At 50.1% G+C, this 15,879-nt stretch overlaps 1 protein-coding gene across 1 annotated transcript; it reads left to right on the forward strand.

The window, feature by feature from the left end:
• The first annotated feature begins 7,423 nt into the window (after positions 1-7,423).
• LOC144674877 (protein BTG3-like) lies at positions 7,424-12,170 on the forward strand. The gene is made up of 4 exons (XM_078536033.1): positions 7,424-7,596; positions 9,807-9,944; positions 10,601-10,808; positions 11,949-12,170. The coding sequence occupies exons 1-4, from the start codon at positions 7,424-7,426 to the stop codon at positions 12,150-12,152; spliced, it is 723 nt and encodes a 240-aa protein (XP_078392159.1). The 3' UTR covers positions 12,153-12,170.
• Positions 12,171-15,879: the final 3,709 nt, after the last annotated feature.

Raw genomic sequence — 15,879 nt, forward strand, 5'->3', positions numbered from 1 at the left:
TGGCTAAATATTCATTCACCTGGGACTGTCAACCATGTATGGAAACCAATTCTTTAACCAACTGTTAGAATTCTCTCGAGTCGAATATTTAATCACATCTCAATGTGATTACCAGAGTTTGAATTTTGCCAACATCAGTTATTGGCCCGAAAAATGGGAGGAGAAACTGTCAGGAGGTTTTTCACCCCCCTTCCCCCGCCCTCCACCCCCACCAAGTGCCAGTCTGCAATTTGTTCCCATGTTTCGCTTTCAGAGAGGCACTGACCCATTGTTCTGCTATTAACACCAACTGATGTCTGACCTTCATGCCATTATTAACACCTGCATTCGTCTTTAACACAATCATTAGCACTCCATTTGTCTTGTGTCCAACACATCTTTGTCAAATCTCACCTGAGTTTTCACCTATCTCTGTCCTTCTAATTTGTTCCACCCAGCCCTCACTCTCTTAAACAGTATTAAAAAAACCCAAAACAAAAACACAATTACCTGGAAAAACTAGGCAGGTCTGGCAGCATCGGTGCAGAAGAAATCAGTCAACGTTTCGAGTCTTCATGACCCTTCGGCAGAACCCAACAAAAACCCAACACATTTCTAAAACAAAAACAGAAATACCTGGAAAAACTTTCTCCAGGTATTCCTGTTTTTGTTTTGGATTTCCAGCATCCACAGTTCTTTCCTTTGACCATCACATTTCTACATCTCTTCAGCTCTGGAGAAGAGCCATACGGACTTAAAATGTTAACTCTGTCTTTTCTCTGCGCAGCGCACTGACAAACCTCCTGAGTTTTTCTAGCACGTTCTGTTTCTGCCAGGAGACACGTTGGATGTGCCCCCAAATCTGGTGCGAATACTGGGGGTTGGCCAGAATATCGGGAGCGCCCACCACCCAGTAACATTTAATGATTTGAGGTTGTCTCGGTCGGTCTGTTCCCTTTCTAGTGTTCACTTCTTAAACAGTTAAATCCTCAAGACGGCGGTGATGTCAACTCTGGAGGGTGGATGAGAAGCAACTCAGTTCAACGTACATCCTGGTTACCGTGTAATATAACTCACACGGAAAAAGTAGACAATATACCAGGGAACAGCTCCCTTAAGCTCAGAAGTCACAGTACAGTCGGGAGTCCAACATCTACAGACACCTTGTCGGATCAGCTCCAGCCTACAATAAGTCAGGCTGTTTGGAATCGATAACTGTAATCGTCACTATACGATTGATGCCTGATTAATAACCTTGCATTTGGACTATACACTCGAGCCTGAATCACGAGGAGTTATTTAACTGCATGCGCAGGTTTCCCCCAACACCTTCAGAGTGCAAATAAGACCACACAGTGGGAGTTGCCCCCGCAGGTTAGCAAGGCAAGGCAAAAATCAAACCAAAAACTAGGGATTATTTCTGGAGGGATAGAATTGAAAAGTAGGGAAGTGACGGTAAGCCTGCATCAAAACTTGTTTGGACAGCACTCAGATTACCACGAGCAGTTCTGGTCACCATATTACAGAAAGGACATCGAGATACTGGAGAGGGAAGATTTACAATGATGATCCCAGAAATGTGAGGGTAAACTCACATGAGTTTATATGAGGACAGGATGGACGGGCTGGGTCTTTGTTCTCTAGAAAAGAGAAGGCTGAGGGGGGTGACCTCATCGAGGTATTTAAAATTCAGAAAGGTTTGGATGGAGTGGATACAGAGGGAGTGTTTCCTCTGGTGGGAGGGGAGACCAGAACTAGGGGTCATCCATATAAGATCGTCACTAATAAATCCAATGGGCAATTCCGGAGAAACGTCTTTACCCAGAGAGTGGGGGGAATGTGGAACTCGCTCCCACATGGAGTGGTCGAAGTGAATAGTGTCGATGTAGTTAAGGGTGAAGCAGGATAAACACATGAGGGAGAAAGGAATAGAAGGATATGGCGATGGGGTGAGATGGGGTGAGATGGGAAGAGGCTCGTGTGGAGCAGAAACACCAGCACGGAGCAGATGGGCTGAATGGCCTGTTTCTGTGCCGCATATATGAAATCCTGTGTCATCAAATCCTGTCTATGTCACTGTACAAAGTGCCTTCTCTTATCCAGGAGTAACGGAGCGAGTTTTAATTCTGTTCCCCTTGGGATCAAACCCCAGGTTTTCCAGAAAATGAAACCAGTGACCAGGCTGACATCAATAAATTCCTTTAAATGTACAATACAGGCTCTGTCCATGGTGTCAAGATAAGGCAATGGCAGAGAGTGTGGGGATGAGGTGGAATTGAAGAGAGAGGGAGCCTCCTCACTAACACTGTGCCTTTGTGTAAGATACCCTTGGTTGTGTATACATGCACATGTAGGATTAAGATTGACCTAAACTCATGGTAAACAAAGGACTTGCATTTCTCTAGCGCCTTTCCCCCACCTCAGGACATCCCGAAGCATTTCACAGCCAATGAAGGATTTCTTTTGCAGTGAGCTCACTGTTGTAAGAAACACAGAAGCACACAGCAAGATCCCACAAACAGCAATGTGATTATGGCCCCAGACGATCTGCTTTTTTACTGATGTTGTTGGAGGTGTAAATATTGGCCCCCAGGAAACCAGGAGAGCTCCCCCCTGCTCTTCTTCCTAATAGAGGCCATGGGATGTTTTCCACTCACCTGAGAGGGCAGACGGGGGTTTAATGTCTCATCTGAAAGATGACAAATCTGACAAGGCAGCGTTTCCTTGGTACAGGCCCTCCGACAGTGCAGCACTCCCTCAGTACTGACCGTCTGACAGTGCAGCACTCGCTCAGTACTGACCCTCCGACAGTGCGGCACTCCCTCAGTACTGACCCTCCTACAGTGCGGCACTCCCTCAGTACTGACTCTCCGACAGTGCAGCACCCCCTCAGTACTGACGGGGTGCTGCAGTACGGAGGGTCAGTACTGAGGGGGTGCTGCACTGTCGGAGGGTCAGTACTGAGGGGGTGCTGCACTGTCGGAGGTTCAGTACTGAGTGGGTGCTGCACTGTCGGAGGGTCAGTACTGAGGGAGTGCCGCACTGTCGGAGGGTCAGTACTGAGGGAGTGCCGCACTGTCGGAGGGTCAGTACTGAGGGTGTGCCGCACTGTCGGAGGGTCAGTACTGAGGGAGTGCTGCACTGTCAGAGGGTCAGTACTGAGGGGGTGCTGCACTGCCTGAGGTGCCGTCTTTCAGATGAGACATTAAAGCTGGGCCCCGTCTGCCGTCTCAGGTGGGTGTAAAAGATCCCATGGGCATTATGTTTAAGAAGAGTGGGTGGTGGGGGGGGGTTCTCCCCATGTCCTGGAACCAAAACCACTAAAAAGAAACTGATGACCTGGGTTATCCTCAGATTGATGAAGGATCTTGCTTTGTGCAAATTGGCTACCGTCTTCCCTGCATTACAACAGTGAGCAGAGTTCAGAAATTAAAGCACTTCATTGTTTGGGGCCATAAAGCGCGATGGGACGCCCTGAGGCGGTGAGCGGCTCTAGATAAATGCATGTCCCCCTTTCACTTATTCTTGCTGCTTAACAGTGGCGAAGGCGCCTTTAAGAAGTGGGCGGGGCGCGGATGACGTCAACCCCTGCCTTGTATGGTCATTGATGTGTGTCGGAAGGGACGTCCTCTCGTTGGCTGGGGACACAGTTTGAATCATCTTCTTGATGTAAATTTCTGGGAATGACTGAGGGCAGTTTGATAAAATCTCTCACACATTTTGCAGCCACAAGTCTGGACGTGAATCGAGGAGGCGAAAGCATCTCTGGTGAGTAGAGATTTAAATATATATAATATATATATGTAGACATATATTAGTGAACAAAACAACAGGAAACAAGTTTAGAAAAGTTTTCCAGAAGTTGGCCTTAAACTTTTTCCTGCCAGAGAAGTGTTGGTTTGCAATTGGCTATCAAATGGTAAGTAACCTGGTTACTTACATCTGTAAGTCTCTTTTTTTTTAAACCATGTTGCAGGAGAAAATATCTTTTTTCAGAGTTAGTTGGTGAGCTTTTTAAAGTTGTGCCTGTTGATGCAAGGTGCCTCAATCACTTTTTCTTCCGAACTGAACTTTGACCGGCACACGAAACAAAAACAGAAAATAGCTGGGAAAACCCATCAAGTCTGAGCACATCTCTGGCGAGAGAGAGAGAGAGAGAGATCAAGAGTTAACGTTTCGAGCCAGCGGGTCAGTTTAATGTGCTGTGTCCCAACGCTGAATACAAACTCTCTGTCTCTGCCGCCACGGGTTGATTTTAGGGACCATCGAACAATCGGCACTGTCTCCAGGAGAGGAGGTTGGGGGACATAAGCAGAATTGATGGCCGCGTTAGAGGAATGATATACTTTCTCAGTGGGGGAGTGGGTTTCGTTAAGGCACAGTTCATGGTTCAGCACCTCCCCACTTTTTTTTTTAGAAAAGGTGATGTTTTTGAGATGGTCCCTTAGGTGAACACGTGGATTCGGGTTCCAGTTTTGAAGTTTATACTGTGCTGCTTGTAGTTTGTAAGAGTGATTGATTGATTCATTCGGGATCACTCAGGGTGGATGGGTTGCTGCCAGCTCTGGTGGGTGGGGGTCGGTGGATGGGGGCGCGGGTCTGAAGAGTTCGAAATGAAAGTTAGATATTGGTGTGTGTTTGGGGAATCCCAATTTTTGAGTCCAGGAGAGTGTGTGTGTGAGAGAGAGAGAGAGCGTGTGTGTGTGTGAGAGAGTATGTGTGTGAGAGAGAGAGAGAGCGTGTGTGTGTGTGAGAGAGAGAATGTGTGTGAGAGAGAGAGAGCGTGTGTGTGAGAGAGATGTGTGTGAGAGAGTGTGTGAGAGAGTGTGTGTGAGAGAGAGAGAGCGTGTGTGTGTGAGAGAGAGAGTGTGTGTGAGAGAGAGATGTGTGTGAGAGAGAGAGTGTGTATGTGTGTGAGAGAGAGAGAGCGTGTGTGTGAGAGAGATGTGTGTGAGAGAGTGTGTGAGAGAGTGTGTGTGAGAGAGAGAGAGCGTGTGTGTGTGAGAGAGAGAGTGTGTGTGAGAGAGAGATGTGTGTGAGAGAGAGAGTGTGTATGTGTGTGAGAGAGTATGTGTGTGTGTGAGAGAGAGATGTGTGTGTGTGAGAGAGAGCGTGTGTGTGTGTGAGAGAGATGTGTGTGAGAGAGGGAGCGTGTGTGTGTGAGAGTGTATGTGTGTGAGAGAGAGCGTGTGTGTGTGAGAGAGAGATGTGTGTGAGAGAGGGAGCGTGTGTGTGTGAGAGTGTATGTGTGTGAGAGAGAGCGTGTGTGTGTGAGAGAGAGAGTGTGTGTGAGGGAGAGAGCGTGTGTACGTGTGAGAGAGAGTATGTGTGTGTGTGAGAGAGAGCGCGTGTGTATGTGAGAGAGAGAGAGTGTGTACGTGTGAGAGAGTGTGTATGTGTGTGAGAGAGAGTGTGTGGGAGAGGCTATGTGTGTGTGTGAGAGAGTGTGTATGTGTGTGAGAGAGATGTGTGTGAGAGAGAGAGCGTGTGTGTGAGAGTGAGAGTGTGTGAGAGAGTGTGTATGTGTGTGAGAGAGTATGTGTGTGTGAGAGAGAGAGTGTGTTTATTAAATTTCTTCTATTTGATGCTGTAGTTTTTGGAGTTATTTTCTCCCAGGGAGGAACAGGAGAGATTTGGTTTTCTTTTACTCGGCCCCTCAGGAAGTGTTAGCTCCGCCCTGCAATTGGAAAAACAAAAATGCCCCCGTGTGACCTGAAGACTGAGGGTAGTTGCGGTTTCTGTGGGGCCTGTAATGGACACTGGGGGAGGATGTTTGATATGGACACCTTCCTGGACAGTGGCACCAGAGTTACTCAGGGAAAGTAGAGCTTTTCCCCACCTCAGGACGTCCCAAAGCCTTTCACAGCCAACCAAGGACCTTTTTGTTGTGTGTGAGCTCACTGTTGTAATGTAGGAAACGCAGACAATTTACGCACAGCAAGATCCCACCAACAGCAATGTGATAATGACTCAGATCATCTGGGTTTTTTTTTTAGTGATGTTGTTTAAGGGATAAATATTGGCCCCAGGACCACGGGGAGAACTCCCCCCACCCCCCACCCCCCCCCCACCCCCTGCTCTTCTTCCAAATAGTGGCCGTGGGATCTCCCCGCGACGCCTCCCTTGGCCGAATGTCAGTCTGGATTGTGAGCTCCTGGTCTTTGTACTGGGAGGCTGGTGCCCACAACCCTGTGAGTCAGAAGTAAGTGTGCGACGGACTGAGACACTGACTCACTTTGCTGGGCCGACAGGGCTTCCATGGAGCTTGTGTCTCTGAATCCACCGCAGTTAGAAACAAAACAACATGTTTACAAAAATCAGCTGTTTCACCTGAGGACAGTTTTAACAATCTGAAGGATGGCAGACTTCAGTGCAATTTGGATGTGAGATTGACTCTCACTTTTACTGTTTTACGCTCGGACATTGAATGCAAAGTGTTCTGTCCGAGAGAGGGATGTCCTTCTCCTGCTGTGTGACTATGAACAACATCTGGAGTAAGGACTGGCTCCTTGTCCCTGTCTCCACGTCCTCCCATTTACCTTTATAACGTTTTCCGTTTTAATGTTGTGGGGCTAATATTCACCCCCCCCACCCCCCCCACCGCCCCCACCCCAATGAATATCGCTGTCAAATAAAAATCGGATCTGGGTCACTATCGCATTGTCCTTTGTGGGATCTTGCTGTGCGCAAATTGACTTTTGCTTTTCCCCCCATTACGATGGTGACCCCCACTTCATAAATGGAAGGGAGTCATTTGGCTGTGAGGCTCTTTGGGATATCTTGCAGCGGTTAAAGGCGTTACAGAAATGTGAGTTCTTCACCGGATATACAGCAGGCCATTCGGCCCATCTGCTCCGTGCCGGTGTTTCTGCTCCACACGAACCTCCTCCCACCCACCCCCCTCTCTCCATCTCACCCCATCACCCTATCCTTCCATTCCTTTCTCCCTCATGTGTTTATCCAGCTTCCCCCTAAAACACATCGATACTATTCACTTCCACCACTCCCTGTGGGAGCGAGTTCCACATTCTCCCCACTCTCTGGGTAAAGAGGTTTCTCCTGAATTCCCCATTGGGTTTATTAGTGATGATCTTATATCGATGGTCCCTAGTTCTGGTCTCCCCCACACACAAGAGGAAACAGTCTGTCTGTATCCAGGTGCGTGTTCCAGAAGGGTCTTGTCAGCAATGCCTACCACAGTCAAATAGCTCGCCAGCCAGCACTATTGTGGGGGGGGCAGGTAAAAGAGTTGCTGGTGGTGGGGGTGGGATGTTGTTGACACAAAGGGGTCATTCCAGCAGCCAGACCATGATCTCTATATTCCATCACCCTTCTCCCCACCCCCCTCCCTCACCCAACCCCAACATCCCCGACTGTAACACACTCTGAACAGGTTAATCTCTAAACACCCCCACCTTCCCCCCTGCAGATACACCAGGAGACGATGAAGGAGGAGATCGGAGCCGGAGTGTCCTTCCTGGTCAGCATGGTCAGGAATCGCAGCAGGCTACATCAGGAAAAGATCGAGGAGTTTGGGGAGAAGCTCACTGCGATACTGTACCGAAAATACCAGAATCACTGGTACCCAGCCAATCCCAGCAAAGGACAAGCATACAGGTAAGCAAACAGCAGAGCCGCCCAGTACAATGGCTAGAATATTACAGCACAGAAACGGGCCATTCAGCCCATCTGCTCCGTGCCAGTGTTTCTGCTCCACACGAGCCTCCTCCCACCCCCTGTTCATCTCACCCCATCACCATATCCTTCTATTACTTGCCCCCCGCCCGCCCCATGTTTTTATCCAGCATCCCCCTGAATGAGTATAAAATATTGGCCAGGGAGGACCCTCCTCACTATTTCTTGCATTGCGCTGAGGGACATTGTCCATCCACTTGCGAGAGCAGATGGAACAAGTCCTGGGTTTGAGTCTCCACCCCAGAGACTTCAGCCCCATAATCCAGGCCGACACTCCACAGCGCCAGTGCCGAGGGGGCGCCGCGCTGTCAGAGGGTCGGTGCCAAAGGGAGATGCTGGCCTTCAGGTGAAACTTTAAACCAAAGTTCCCGTCTGCCTCCTTGGTGGGTGTAAACGATCCCACGGCCACTATTTGGAAGAGGAGCAGGGGGAAGGTCCTGGGGCCAATATTTACCCCTCAACAAACATCACTAAAAAAACAGATGATCTGGGTCATTATCACATTAATGTTTGTGGGAGCTTGCTGTGCACAAATTGGCCGCCACGTCTCCGACATTACACAGTGAACATACTTTTGAATAAGTATTTCATTGGCTGTGAAAGGTTTTGGGACATCCTGGGGTGGTGAAGGCGCCAGAGAAATGCAAGTCTTTGTTTTGAAAAAAAAACAAAAAACTGCAGATGCTGGAAATCCAAAACAAAAACAAAAATACCTGGAAAAACTCAGCAGGTCTGGCAGCATCTGCGGAGAGGAAAACAGTTAACGTTTCAAGTCCGTATGATTCTTCAACAGAACTAAGGAAAAATAGAAAAGAGGTGAAATATAAGGAGGTTTAAGAGGGGGTGGGACAGGTACAGCTGGATAGAGGGCCAGTGATAAGGTGGAGATAGCCAAAAGATGTCATAGACTAAAGGGCAAAGAGGTGGTGACGGTGGTGATATTATCTAAGGAATGTGCTAATGGGGACATTAAGGGTAGAAAGCAGGACGAGCAAGGTACCAGGTAGCCCTAGTGGGGGTGGGGTGGGGGGGAAGGGATCGAAATAGGCTAGAAGGTAAGAGATAAAACAATTGATGGAAATACATTTAAAAATAATGGAAATAGGTGGGAAAAGAAAAATCTATATAAATTATTGGAGAAAAGGGGGATCGGAAAGGCGGTGGGGATGGGGGAGAGAGTTCATTGATTGTCTTTGTTTTTGTTGCTCGAAGTTGTCCCTGCAATACCGCCCTTTCCCCACCTGGTGGCGCCGCTGCACAGTTTTAAATTTGGATGAGCAGCTGAACCGCTTAAAGCCCCTTTAAAGCTGAGACAATGAAATTTTAGAGGCATCTTAAAGGAAGGGAGATGGAGGTGGAGAGGTTTCGGGAGAGAATTCCAGAGTTTAGGGCCCCAGGCAGCTGAAGGCACGGCCACCAATGGTGGAGCGATGGAAATCAGGGGATGCTCAAGGGGCTGCAATTGGAGGAAGGCAGAGATTTTGGAGGGTTGTCGGTCTGGAGGAGGTTCCAGAGATAGGGAGGGTTTTAGGGGCTGGAGGTGGTTACAGAGGTAGGGAGGGTTGTAGAGGCTGGAGGAGGTTACAGAGATAGGGAGGGTTGTAGAGGCTGGAGGAGGTTACAGAGGTAGGGAGGGTTGTAGAGGCTGGAGGAGGTTGCAGAGATAGGGAGGGTTGTAGGGACTGGAGGAGGTTACAGAGATGGGGAGGGTTGTAGGGGCTGGAGGAGGTTACAGAGATGGGGAGGGTTGTAGGGACTGGAGGAGGTTACAGAGATAGGGAGGGTTGTAGGGACTGAAGGAGGTTACAGAGATGGGGAGGGTTGTACGGACTGGAGGAGGTTACAGAGATAGGGAGGGTTGTAGGGACTGGAGGAGGTTACAGAGATAGGGAGGGTTGTAGGGACTGGAGGAGGTTACAGAGATAGGGAGGGTTGTGGGGACAGTTTTGAAAACAAGGATGAAAGTTTTAAAATGGAGGTGTTGTTGGACTGGGAGCTAATGTATGTCAGTGAGTGACGGGGTGAAGGCTGAACAGGACTTGGTACAACTTGGGAAAAGGGCCAGTAGGGTTCTGGATGGTCTAATGTCTGTCCTCTTGGATCCTTCAGTATATTTTTTCTCTCCCTGGTAGATGCATTCGGATAAACAGGAAACATAAAGCAGACCCATCCTTGTTGCTCGCTTGTCAAGACTGTGATCTGGAATATAACCAGTTGAGACTGCCCAAAGAGATTACGTTGTGGATTGATCCCCAGGAGGTGTGCTGCAGGTAAGTCTTCACCTGGATGGTTTAGCAACACAGTCACCGCAGAGACAAACACAAGGAGCTCATCTGGAGAATTGTGTCCGATTCCGACTGCCTCACACTTTAGGAGGGAAGGCGAGGCCTTGGGGAGGGTGAGGGGGAGATTGACTCGAATGGCGCCAGGGAAGAGGGACTTCAGTTCATGTGGAGAGACTGGGGAAGCTGGGATTGTTCTCCTTAGAGCAGAGAAGGTTAAGGGGGAGATTGAATCGAGATGTTCAAAATCATGAGGGGGTTTGGATAGAGTCAATAAGGAGAAAGTGTTTCCAGTGGCAGGAGGGTCGGTAACCAGAGGGACACAGATTGAAGGGAATCGGAACCAGAGGGGGAGATGAGAATTTTTTTTACACAGCGAGTTGTTGTGATCTGTAAGGCGCTGCCTGAAAGGGCGGTGGATGCAGATTCAACAGGAACTTCCAAAGGGGGAATTGTGTCTGTCTGTCTCTCTCTCTCACTGCTGTGCTCTCTGTCTCTCCTTCACTGTACGGTAAACCTTCCCTCGGCTGTGTTCTGCCAGTTTGTGTGGGTGTTTGTTGTTTATACCAGGTTGTTAGTGGCTGTGTCTCGCGTGTTGCTGCCTGACCCGATTCCCACTAAATCTTCATTTGAAATTCCTGCAGGTGTAGTGATGGGAGTCTGCCTTTCACTGTCGCTCAGTTTGAACAAGACTCCAGGAGGGCGGCGTCGTTAGACTCTGAGCAAGGCAGCGCGTCCTCGGAGTGCAGCACACCTGACTGCCACTCGGAGACTTCGTCAGATGAAGGGGAACATGCCAAAGGTCAAACAGTGAAGGAAACTGCAGCAAAAACAGCTGAAGCTACTGGCAAGGTAAAGAGAACATTGAGCACCCAGTGCTGGGAGGGGTCGGAGTGAATGGTTCCAATACTCTCCGGGCCGATCTCCCACCTTCTACCCCTGGAAACTCATCAAAAACTCAACTGCCCCCAGACCCTAACTCACATTGAGTCCCGTTCACCCATCACTATCCTGTCGCTCACTGACCTACACTGGCTCCTGGTCCAGCAACACCTCCGTTTTTAAAAAAAAATCTCATCCTTATTTCAAATCCTTCCTCACCCCTCCCTATTTCTATAAACCCCTGGAACCCTCCCTATCTCCGTAACCTCCTCCAGCCCCTATAACCCTACCTCTGTAACCTCCACCAGCCCCTACAACCCTATCTCTGTAACCTCCTCCAGCCCCTACAACCCTCCCTATCACCATAACCTCCTCCAGCCCCAACCCTCCCTATCTCCGTAATCTCCTCCAGCCCCTACAACCCTATCTCTGTAACCTCCTCCAGCCACTACAACCCTCCCTATCACCATAACCTCCTCCAGCCCCAACCCGCCCTATCTCCGTAATCTCCTCCAGCCCCTACAACCCTATCTCTTTTACCTTTTCCAGCCCCTACAACCCTCCCTATCTCTGTAACCTCCTCCAGCCCCTACAACACTATCTCAGTAACCTCCTCCAGCCCCTACAACTCACCCTATCTCCGTAATCTCCTCCAGCCCCTACAACCCTCCCTATCTCTGTAACCTCTTCCAGCCCCTACAACCCTCTGAGATCTCTGCGCTCCTCCAATTCTGGCCTCTTGACCATCCCCCGCTTCCCATCGCTCTGCCATTGGCGGCCATGTCTTCAGCTGCCTGGGGGCCCTAAACTCTGGAATTCTCTCCCTAAACTCACTCACTCCCTCCCGAACACAGTCTGTCTCTCTTTCTATCTGTGGGAACTGGCTGTGCAATTGTTGGCTGCCCACATTTCCTCTATTTACAACAGTGACCACACTTCAAATAAATTACTTCATTGGCTGTGAAACACTTTGGGACGTCCTGAGGTGTGGAAAGGCGCTAGAGAAATGCAAGTCCTTGCACGTGGCCTGTGGAGACGGGGCTGGGGATTAAATGGAGCTTGTGTGTTTGATTTGTCATGTTTAATTGATTCAATAATTTTATCCCTTAGGTTTCTGGAAGTTTCTCCCAGTGCACTGCTGCGTGGCCTCTGTACCCTCACAAGCCGGTGCAGTATGCCACATTCTATCAACCCGTCCCCCTCATCAGCTACTACTTGATACCCGGACTGGACAAGGCCCTGCAACCTCCCCCAGGCTTCCTCCTGCCTCAGGTGCAGGCCCACTGCTCGAAGATCGGCAAAAGGCACAAGTGATGAAGGTCCTGGCTAGCAGAGGGATCGGATACCTCGCTCACACTGAGCTGTGCCAACCCTGTGCTTAACTGCTCCATTCTAACACCCATGGGCATGTTTGCAAGTGGCTGAGCTGTGTGTGTGTGAGCGCGTTGTGTGTGTGAGCGCAGAGTGTGTGTGTCTGTGAACGTGGTGTGTGTGTGAGCGCGGTGTGTGTGTGTGTGTGTGAGCGCGGTGTGTGTGTGTGTGTGAGCGCAGTGTGTGTGTGAGCGAGGTGTGTGAGTGTGAATGAGTCAGAGAGAAATGTTGCTGTATATAACATTCACTACTCACGTGTGTGTGTAAGGCCCACACTGCCTATGTGTGTTTGTCGGGTTTACACTGCTGCTCCTGTGGGTCTGTGTATACTTTATATATAATTGAAGCCGTCTCTGTATTATTAATCTGTACTAAAAACTCAGGTATCTTTGAAAATATGAGGTGTGTCCACATTGCCTGACAGGTGATTGTTATTTATCATGTTTACAGGGGGAGTGTGTGAAATACCCCAGAGTCTCTGTTAATATGTATTTGTTAAATTATCATCTATCTGGCTTGTGGAATATTTAATGTTTTTGCACTTTTATTTTATTTCCTGCTGCTGATCACTCTCCATTCGCTCCTGTTGAAATCTCAGAGCCTCTCTTGGGTAAGAAACTTAGCTGTGATGCTTATCATAGCCAAATAGCCCATCAACATCCACTGAGTGAGGCTCCAGAAGGTGCCTGGCGAATGGATTGCTGAAGACATTAGGACAAACTCTAGCACTCAAAAGAGTGTGTTTTCTGTGCAATATACATTGAGCAATTTAAATTTTTTAAATCCAAAAATTGTTTAAAAGGGATTTGGGGAATTGTTTCCTGAGGATGAGGTGTTGAGGAACAACTCTGGATCCCTGGGATTTTTTAGCTCTTCTTCCTTAATGTGGGAATAGTGTTCCTGTATCTTTCTCCCAGGTTAGGGGAAGGGTCCCTATCTCTGAATGGCCTCCTGAATCAGCTTGCTGTGTTGATTCATACCAAAGGCCGCAGTGTGTTAACACAGTGAACCCCTGGTCTGCTGTCCTGCTGCCATTGCCCATTCCCACACTCAAACAGTGACTTGTGTTTCCACCCCAGTAACCCAGGGACACAAGCTCCCCAGTGGGGTGAGTGGAAGCCCCTTACCCAGACCCTCACCCAGTTCATGTCTCTCCAAGTCTTTACAGATATTGGAGAGAATTCACAGCGGACCAACACAGTGTTACTGCTCCCCAACTGGTGAATGGGAGAAACTTTTATAAAACTCAGTATTTATTGACCGTCAGTTAATCGCGAGTTAAATGGCTTATTCTGAATGTCTCATTAAATTTCTTTTTTCTTTTGTGTAAAATAAATTAAACCACTTTGTTCAAACAACATTCCCAGGGTGGTGTGAGTTTCTGTAAAGATTGGAATACTGATTTCCTCCTTTTGGACAACTTCATGTGTTCATCAGCTGAGGCAGTTTGGGACTTTCATGGAACAATACTGGTCACTCGTTAGGGTGGGGGAGGGAGTGGGATTTTTTAATTCATTCATGTGGGCGTCATTGGCCGGGCCAGCATTTATTGCCCGTCACTAATTGCCCCTTTAGAAGGTGGTGATGAGCTGCCTCCTTGAACTGCTGCAGTCCATGTGGTGTAGGAACACCCACAGTGCTGTCAGGGAGGGAGCTCCAGGATTTTGACCCAGCGACAGTGAAGGAACGGCCGATGGATTTGCAAGTCAAGATGGTGAGTGGCTTAGAGGGGAACTTCCAGGTGGTGGTCTTCCCAACTATCTGCTGCCCTTGTCCTTCTAGATGGTAGTGGTGGTGGGTTTGGAAGGTGCTGTCTAAGGAACCTTGGTGAGTTTCTCCAGTACATCTTGTAGATGGTACACACGCTGCCGCTACAGTGCGTCGGTGGTGGAGAAAGTGAACGTTTGTGGATGGGGTGCCAATCAAGCGGGGCTGCTTTGTCCTGGATGGTGTTGAGCTTCTTGGGTGTTGTGGGAGCTGCACTCATCCAGGGCAAGTGGGGAGTATTCCATCACACTCCTGACTTGCACCTTGTAGATGGTGGACAGGCTTTGGGGAGTCAGGAGGTGAGTTACTCACCGCAGGATTCCCAGCCCCTGGCCTGCTCTTGTAGCCACAGTGTTTATATGGCTAGTCCAGTTCAGTTTCTGGGTGGAGAGAAGGCACCAATTTCTCCCCAATTCCAGGGTTGGAGGACTTGTGGAAGAATTGACCCGAGCCACCAAAGCAGAACAGCAAACTGGAGAAACAGCAGACTTAACATGGACTTCAACAACTTCCAGTCATGAAAGTGCTTTTATTGTTTTAGCTCATTTTTATTCATTGATTTATCCCCTTTTTTACCCCACTTGCTATCCTTCTCGCTTCCAATGTCCCCTCGCCCCACCCCAAAGGACCATCTGTCACTTCTTCCATGTTGTTCTTTCACCGACTGCAAACCCTCGTTCTGCTATTAATACATTCTCCTGTCGGAGGGTCAGTACTGAGGGGGCTCCGCGCTGTCGGAGGGTCAGTACTGAGGGGGTTCCGCGCTGTCGGAGGGTCGACACTGAGGGGGCTCCGCGCTGTCGGAGGGTCGACACTGAGGGGGCTCCGCTCTGTCGGAGGGTCGACACTGAGGGGGCTCCGCGCTGTCGGAGGGTCGACACTGAGGGGGCTCCGCGCTGTCGGAGGGTCGACACTGAGGGGGCTCCGCGCTGTCGGAGGGTCGACAGTGAGGGGGCTCCGCTCTGTCGGAGGGTCGACACTGAGGGGGCTCCGCGCTGTCGGAGGGTCGACACTGAGGGGGCTCCGCGCTGTCGGAGGGTCGACACTGAGGGGGCTCCGCGCTGTCGGAGGGTCAGTACTGAGGGGGCTCCGCGCTGTCGGAGGGTCAGTACTGAGGGGGCTACGCGCTGTCGGAGGGTCAACACTGAGGGGGCTCCGCGCTGTCGGAGGGTCGACACTGAGGGGGCTCCGCGCTGTCGGAGGGTCAGTACTGAGGGGGCACCGCGCTGTCAGAGGGTCAGTACTGAGGGGGCATTTCAAAATGCATGTTTTGTGATGGCCAATCATATTCCACTTTTCCAAACAGGTCATGAGGTGTTTCAATGGAATCAATATTACAGACATCTCAATATGGTCATTAGAGAGAGTCTCCACTCCCCCTCTTCCCCCCACTCCCTCTCTTCCCCCCCACTCACTCTCTTCCCCCCTACTCCCCCTCTTCCCCAATCCTCTCTTCCCCCCCACTCCCTCTCTTCCCCCCCACTCACTCTCTTCCCCCCCACTCCCTCTTCCCCCACTCCCTCTCTTCACCCCCCCACTCCCTCTCTTCCCCCCCAACTCCCTCTCTTCCCCCACTCCCCCTCTTCCACCCCACTCCCTCTCTTCCCCCCACTCCCCCTCTTCCCCCACTCCCTCTCTTCCCCCCACTCCCCCTCTTCCCCCCCACTCCCTCTCTTCCCCCCCACTCCCCCTCTTCCTCCACTCCCTCTCTTCCCCCTACTCCCTCTCTTCCCCAACTCCCTCTCTTCCCCCAACTCCCTCCCTTCCCCCCCCACTCCCTCTCTTCCCCCCCACTCCCTCTCTTCACCCCCACAGCCCGTCTTCCCCCACTCCCCCTCTTCCTCCACTCCCTCTCTTCCCCCAACACCCTCTCTACCCCCGCACTCCCTCTCTTCACCCCCAC

Source organism: Cetorhinus maximus, unplaced genomic scaffold, assembly GCF_964194155.1.
Source record: "Cetorhinus maximus unplaced genomic scaffold, sCetMax3.hap1.1 HAP1_SCAFFOLD_839, whole genome shotgun sequence".
Lineage (NCBI taxonomy): Eukaryota > Metazoa > Chordata > Chondrichthyes > Lamniformes > Cetorhinidae > Cetorhinus > Cetorhinus maximus.